Source organism: Passer montanus, unplaced genomic scaffold (assembly GCF_014805655.1).
Source record: "Passer montanus isolate IOZ18808 unplaced genomic scaffold, ASM1480565v1 scaffold141, whole genome shotgun sequence".
Classification (NCBI taxonomy): Eukaryota; Metazoa; Chordata; class Aves; order Passeriformes; family Passeridae; genus Passer; species Passer montanus.
In genome coordinates, this window is record NW_024361053.1 from 905629 (window position 1) to 912942 (window position 7314).

The following is a 7314-nucleotide window of genomic DNA, read 5'->3' on the forward strand; positions in this document are numbered from 1 at the left end:
ACACTTTATTTTACTTCTAAATTATAACACAGTTTTGTAACACATTTTATGTGATATTTTATTTACACATACTTTAAAATTGTGTAAATAGTGATTTTCTTTCCAAAAGTACATAACTACAGTCTGGGTTTCTAAGCACCTGCTCACTGGCATGTGCTATCTAGCACCTTGCAAATGGGTTTGGGTTTGTTGGAGAGTTAGGACTTCATATTGTCTTGTGGTTTTGTGCTTTTTTTACTTTTTCTCATGATAGACTGACACCACTTTCCTTAGGCATAAAGTCTTTATACATTCTTAGGTGGCTAAAGGTCATAGCCAGTGCTGTGATAAGGTTAGGGAATCTTCAGTGTTGTACATGTTAAATGACGAAGTCTCGTGGAGGTGGAATAACCTTTGCATGTCCATTAAAGAGATGTTATTTTGCCAACAATACCTGAAAAAGACACTCAAGCTTTTAAGGAAGTCTCCCCTGCCCCCTCTTGGCCCTCTCTCCCTCCCCAGTGTAATCACAGTGCTCTAATACTGCTTTGTTTTGGTTTTCAGTGATCGCACTGTGAGGATCTGGAAAGCTCGAAATGTAATAGATGGACAGATCTCAGATACAGGAGATGCAAATGAAGATCTTGCCAGTAACTGAAATTACAGGGGATAAAGGAATACATTGATCAATTTGAGGTGCACTCTATGCAGTTTGCTGCATGTCTGTTAGTTAAACACTGATGACTGGAATGGACTGAAAATGCTGAACTCTTCCACTAGACCTGCTGTCCTTAAAATATGTACTGTATTTAATAACCTCGTGGTAACATGCTTGAGTCTCAACAGTCACGTGTATCTCTATATATTATGGCTGAATTTGTGTGCATATATAATACTCACAGTTGAAGTTAACTGGAATTCAGTCTTCTCTAATGACCATCTCAAAATTATAACCTGAAATATATAACAAAAGTGCTCTGCTGTATTTCACTCACAAGTATGATCAGCTGTTTTGCATTTTAGGGTAACAGGGGAAGGAACGTGTCCCAGGAATAAGCCTTTGATTGTGAGAGGCAGTTTGAAGATTTTAAAGGTCACTTACACTGTTGTTAGGAAAGTGGAGTGAATAATAGATGGGAAGAAGCTGTTAACGATACATCTCCCTGACATGGCTGTATCCTGCTAACAGCAAATGCCGTATGATTTGTGTGTTGATAGCTTCTAATCTGTGTTGACCAAAGTTGTGCAGCTGTGTATACTCTGTGCTCAGGACTAGAACTCAAATGCCCACAAATGGCTGTTTTATTTGTGTTTTGCCTATGTTCTGCAATGACTAGATGTTCATAATGTCATGATAAATATATCTTAATCTATTTTTCTTACGGATTTGTTTCTATCATCTCACATTTTCTTTTTTTTAAGCAAATTGTCTTTCCTTTTTATCTAATTTTATATGCTGCTAAATGTATTTTAAATACACTGTTTTGCAAACCTTGGCAGTTACTTTGAGAACTGAACCACGTTTATTGGGAAAAGCTATGTAAATAGATGGTTGTATAAAGAAAATATCTTATCTTGTGCCTGTATGACTTTTAAAGCTCTTGGAACCTGGATATTGAGGGAGGATGTATAATTTACCCAACTGCTCTGAATATTAATTTGTAAATTCTGCAAATTTTAAAATTTTATGTAGATTCAGAAACAGTGTTTGGATATTGAGGTTTTTTGGTTATTTTGTTTTTATTTTTCAGAAAATATCAGTCTGTAAATTATAGCTTGTGTAGGTAACAAATAAAGATGTGAATGTGAACTGCTTTTTTGCCTTGTTCATCATACTTATAAAAAATCCATTTCCTTTGCAAAGGTGTTGCATATAAAACCCATGGTTTTACACAGTGCAGTAGAGTAGCTTGGTGAGCACTATAGCCTGTATATCCCATCGTATCCCATGTCTGTGTTCTCCTTGGCCATTATTTGTGTTTTTGTAGTACTTAGGAGCTCTAGGGGGATTCCCTCACACTTAGTACAGTACAAACATAAAATGAAGCAGGTGACTCCTGTTCCTACGAGGTGACACCTCTCTCACCTTATTGCATATGGTCTGTCAAACAAGGAGAAGTGCTGATGCCTCTTATTGAACTTGAAGGAATTACTTCTTTCTCTGCTTAGCTTGAAAGGAGGTGAAAATACTGCTTTCAATTTGAGGTTACCATTGTATTCCAAGTTTTGATGGAAACAGGTGATGAATTATATACATCGTTAAAAAACAATGTATAAATTAGTTAAAATAAGCAGCAGCACTACCGCTTTGTGTTTGTCTATCATGCTTTCTAGCTACTCAAAGGGTATACACACAAATGATTTGGGACTATGTGACAACCTTGAGCAAATTCCAGTGGAGAGTGGATTTACATGACATGAGAGGCTTTTTGTGCCTGGTGGAGGGTCCCCATTCCCCTTGGCCCAGCAGGTGTTCTGCCAGGCTACACAAATCATACCAGCAGCTTGGTGACCCCCGGTTTTGGGGCTGGACACTCATGGCTGTGTGTGCAAGATTCGTGTGAATATTGTGTTTTGTGACTGCAGAACAAAGGCCCTTGCAGACCTGGGAAAAGCCTGCCTCTGTCCAGCTGCTCGACTGTGACGCACCACATGGGGCTGTGTGGCCCTGACCTGAGCTGCAGATGTTCCTCTCCAGTGATGCCTGGCAGTGCAGATATTTTGTTTGGCTTATCTCCTGATAGGCACTAATGTTATTTAATGTATTCCTAAAAAATATCTCCTTTTAATTTTTTTTTTTCTTCCAGAAAGATATTCCACCTAAACCAGGTATTACCACAGAACAGAGCTTTCACACTTTTGCTCTGAAAGTTCTTTCTATCAAGTAATTGGAAGAAAAATGTCATTTTGTAAAGGTCACAGTATCACTGTCTTGTTTTAATGGAGAATTCTTTGACTGTTTGTTTTTCTCCAAACTTCATCTGTGTTGTAAACCCATATATGTGACAAAAGATAATATGAAATCAGAGAAAGGTAAGCACTGAACTCCCACTGTCTGAACATGTTTGTGTCAAAAAAACCCAAAGGTTGTCTCTGAAAAATTAATTTTCTAAGTGGTCACGGAAGAATCACGTTTTCCTCTCAAAGTTGGAATTCAGAAGTTGATCAAAGCGTGTGGAAAAATTAGACTGTATCTCACCTTATCTGCTTAGATACAGGCAAGGTCATGTGTTACAAATAATCTCATTAAAGATATGAATGCTGAGAACATATTTGCAATGCTTCTGATTGTGTATTAGAACGAGTGCTTATCGTGCCCCTGCCTTGTATAAAAGGCTTCAGACTGCCTGCAGAAGTCCTCCTTCAACCATGGCAAGGATGAGGAGCCTGTGTTTCTTGGCTGCTGTGCTTGCAGGTAAGTACACCACGTTTGTACTTTTTGTATTTTGTCCTAGGCTTCAGAAGCAAAATATAAATGTGCTAAGGATAGAAGAGCTGTTAAAAGAAATTACTGTTTTCCATGGAAAAGGAGAGAACAGGCATGGCACTGGCTCCACGTGGGGTGACTGTGGGAGGACAGCAGAGCTGACTTGTTTAGAAATAAGCCCCAGTCCTGCAGTGTAGTCAACACTTGTGCACCAGCATAGTCAAAAGGGAATCAGTGGTGTCATTCAGCTCCTGAAAGTTACCTATTGCTTTGTTCGTTTTTCTTCTGTAATTTTTGCTCCAGCATACCAGAGGTTAATTTGGTCCATAGCATAGTAAAGGGAGAATACATATTATTTTGTTGCTGGAAAATAGAACCTCTGCAGCAAATTCCTTTGAAATATACAAATGAACCTAAAATGTAAATATTAATACTGTTAAATTAAAATCTGTGTGGTAATACTTCAGTTCCTTTCTTATGCCTTAATTTTAATCTAATTTTTCAAAATTAAAGTGAAGGTTTTTAAAAATCAATGAGGATTATTTTTCACCTATATCTTTCCAACTGCCTTGCTTTAGCTTCTGTTCCCATGGAAATTATCATGGAAAAGCAGCAAGTAGCCATAGCTGTTGCTATATATTCAACTGCTTGTTTGGATTTCATCTTCTTTCTATGTTTACAGACATGGGCTGTAAATACAGTGAAAATTATGGTTTTAAAATTATTTTTAAAAGTAGGGAAGGAAAATTGTATCTTCCCACTTGCTGCTATCACATTTGTACTACAATAGAAGTAAATCCAGGAACAAGGGATGAGCAAGGTTGCAGCCTTATTCAGCTGCTCACACCTGCAAGTCTTGGTTTCTAAAATTTGCTGGAAAATGTAAGCTTTGCATTAATGGGAGAAAAAATGGAAGAAATTTCTTGGTTCCTGCTGGGGGAATGTTTTTTTCCATTGAACTAGCTTTTTCATTCGCAATATCATTCATAAGAAGTATTTTGAAAGTATTTTACAATACAAATTAATTCATAAAAGTCTCCCACAAACCTATCCTGTGTAAAATGACACCACATTAATAATCTGCTGTAGTCTGTTCAGTCATACTCTTCTTGATTTCAGCAATGAAAACACTAATGCTGCATTTGACTCTCACTAGAAAACACACCCCAGACCAAAATGAAATGTGATGGGTTTATTTTGTTCTCCAAGAAAAAATAATTGCAGGATTGCAGAAGGATGCTCATATTCCTAATATGCTTTGGATGAAAAAGAGGATAAGAATTTATAGCTTTTCTATGTGATGCATCATGAGGGGTGAATGCTGGACAGAGAGCAGTCAGCCTCTGGGACCTGACTCTCTGCCCCAGAAAACAGAGGTGGAAACCAATCGTGCCTGCCCAGCAGCTGGCAAAGGTTAACAGCCAGATAATTCCTGTTAATTCCAGCCTCAGGAAGATGATAATGAGGCAGTGTGGCAGAGAGCAGTGAGCTCTGCAGGGCAGCCTGGGAGCATCAGACCTGAGTGTCAGATGTTCCTGTCTAAAAGGGGCATGAGAGTTTTCTCTAAAAAATGTAGGTGGCACTCCTGCTTTTCTGTGTTCATATTCCCCACTTGGAAATCAACTCTGGCATTGCAGCATGATGGCATTCTCTAGCAAAAATCAAATATTTCATTCTGTAAATTTCCCAGTATACATAATTACTGCTTGTGCACATCTGCTTGTAGAATTCTTTCTGTGGAGAAGCCCAGACTGCATCAGCAATCATGTTTTAGGCTTTCAAGCACGCAACAGTCCACATGAAAAAAAAACAAAAAACAACCAAAAAAAACAACAAACCAACAAAAAACAAACAAAAAAGGAAAGCAGAGGTATTAGTCATTTTGTAGAAAAGAGCAATTATCATTCAAGTAGATTTAATCTTGGAATATTGCTGTAATGAATAAAATGACATAAATTAACTTCAGAATAAGTATGCTGCCTGTGATATGCCTGCTCTCTCTGAGAATATTTACCAACAGCAGTTTGTCAGCACAGCAGGGAGCTGGTCTTGTGGTCCTCCTGCTTTTTGGAGGCTCTCAACCAGAGGGCTTGACTTGCAGCTGTAAAAGGGAAAATTTAGCACCTTACTAACAGTTGTTTTTTTTTCATGATGATTCTGTGAATGACTAATATATGCCTTTTCTTTTACTGCTGGCATCTTCCCTTTACTCATAACCATGTCTGTATTAACACAAACTACTAACACTGTGTAGATACAGTTGTCATATGATGCAGAAAAGAAACCCATATGAACATATACTCACTATTTTTCTATTTATATCACACAAGTGAATGCCGTTTGTCAGATATTTGTATCTCTATAGACAGAAAACATCTGTGTATAACATAATTATACAGAAAATGTAACCTTTTCATATTGATAGCAGCCCTTATTGAAGACTCCCTGCTGTTCTGCCAGCCTGCAGTGTTGCTCTCACGCCTCACCAGCAGCTTCATTACGCTGCTATTTAACTTTCTATGAGTATTTCTATGAAGCAAGTCGTGCTTCAGCTGAGCACAGGCAGCTCTGAGTGCAGAATAATGCAGACCCACTGCCTCGCCTTGTAAAGGAAAGCGCTTGCTGCTCTTTCTCCGTTATGAGCACACAGCTGCTCGGCCGTCATCTTAGTCCAAGGGATAACGGGTAGTAGCCCTAAGATGGGGAGAAAGCACATAAAAATAAAAAGAATGGCTGAAGTTTGCGGTGCTGTGGGTTTTTTTTTTTTAACGCGGTGGTTCCCGGCTGCTCTGACGGCTCTTCCCGCACGCAGCCCTGGGCGGGTGCCGGGGCTCGGAGCAGGACGCGCAGTGCCCCGGCGCCATCGCGGTGCAGAAGCGCATTGACTGCCACCCGCAGCCCGGCGCTTCCCAGGAGGCCTGCGAGGCGCGGGGCTGCACCTGGTGCGCCAGCGATGTGTCCAACGCTCCCTGGTGCTTCTTCCCCGAGAACAGTCCCTACGGCTACGCGCGCAGCGGGAACGCCGAGCAGACCGACAAGGGCTGGAGGTGAGTGCGTGTGGAGCCCCGGGCGCTGCAGGCCGGCCCTGCCCCGCGGCCGCCGCTGCCGCCCCGGGCACCCTCGCCGAAAACATTCCCGCAGCTGCTCCGATACACCTGTGGCAAGGAGGGAAAGGGACACCTTTCCCCGTGTGTGCCGTAGAACTGGGGCTTGTGCTCTCACCACACCTCAGGTGAGGGAACCAGGTGTAGGCGCGGAGTGGTCCCTCCCACCCCGGGAGCTGTGCCTCAGGAAACTACGAGGTCTCCTTTCTTTGGGGACCTCTGTTTTATCCATCAACATCAAGGAGGGCCCAAACTGACCTCAGGGATTATTTCTCTCAGTAAGTCAATGATTTATTTGTAAAGAGCTGGCGCAGGGTAGCTGGGTGGTCCCCTGGCCTGCCCGAGGGTGGTCTGAGGCAGTGATCACTCGTGGTGGGCACCAGCATGTGTTTCCACTGCAGAGTCACGCTGAACAAGCGCCAGGCCTTGTCCCTCTTCGGAAGTGACATTTCCCCGATCGTCTTGGAAGTGGAGTTCCAGACCAAGGACAGACTCCGGTTCAGGGTGAGTGTTTGGGGGGCTGGAATCATTTAGCCAAAGCAACACATGCTAAGGAGTGAGCTGACCTGCCCCCTGCTCACCTTGCTTTAGCTCTACGACCCCAACGCGCAGCGGTTTGAAGTCCCACTCAAGATCAGTGGCCCCGGGGTTACTGCTGAGGAAGCCAACTATGAGGTGGAGTTCTCAGATGATTCCACACACTTCACGGTCAAGAGGAAAAGCACTGGCACCGTGCTGTGAGTACTACACGTGATTCATGTTGCTTTTTGTAAAAGTTAGGTGTGATGGGGTGGGCACTCTTTC

At 41.8% G+C, this 7314-nt stretch overlaps 2 protein-coding genes across 8 annotated transcripts in view; both read left to right on the top strand.

Moving 5' to 3' along the window:
• KIF21A (kinesin family member 21A) overlaps positions 1 to 1793 on the top strand; it is a 91335-nt gene extending 89542 nt beyond the window's left edge. For all 7 annotated transcript variants that reach the window (XM_039700515.1, XM_039700508.1, XM_039700513.1 and 4 more), the window contains one exon: positions 544 to 1793. In XM_039700515.1, coding sequence (XP_039556449.1) covers positions 544 to 637 — 94 coding nt within the window. In that variant the 3' untranslated portion in view covers positions 638 to 1793. The remainder of the gene's footprint in view (positions 1 to 543) is intronic.
• Positions 1794 to 3315: 1522 nt separating this feature from the next.
• LOC120498140 (lysosomal alpha-glucosidase-like) lies at positions 3316 to 7251 on the top strand. The gene is made up of 4 exons (XM_039700526.1): positions 3316 to 3394; positions 6219 to 6453; positions 6912 to 7014; positions 7102 to 7251. Exons 1-4 carry the CDS (start codon positions 3349 to 3351, stop codon positions 7249 to 7251), a joined length of 534 nt encoding a protein of 177 aa, XP_039556460.1. The 5' UTR covers positions 3316 to 3348.
• Positions 7252 to 7314: the final 63 nt, after the last annotated feature.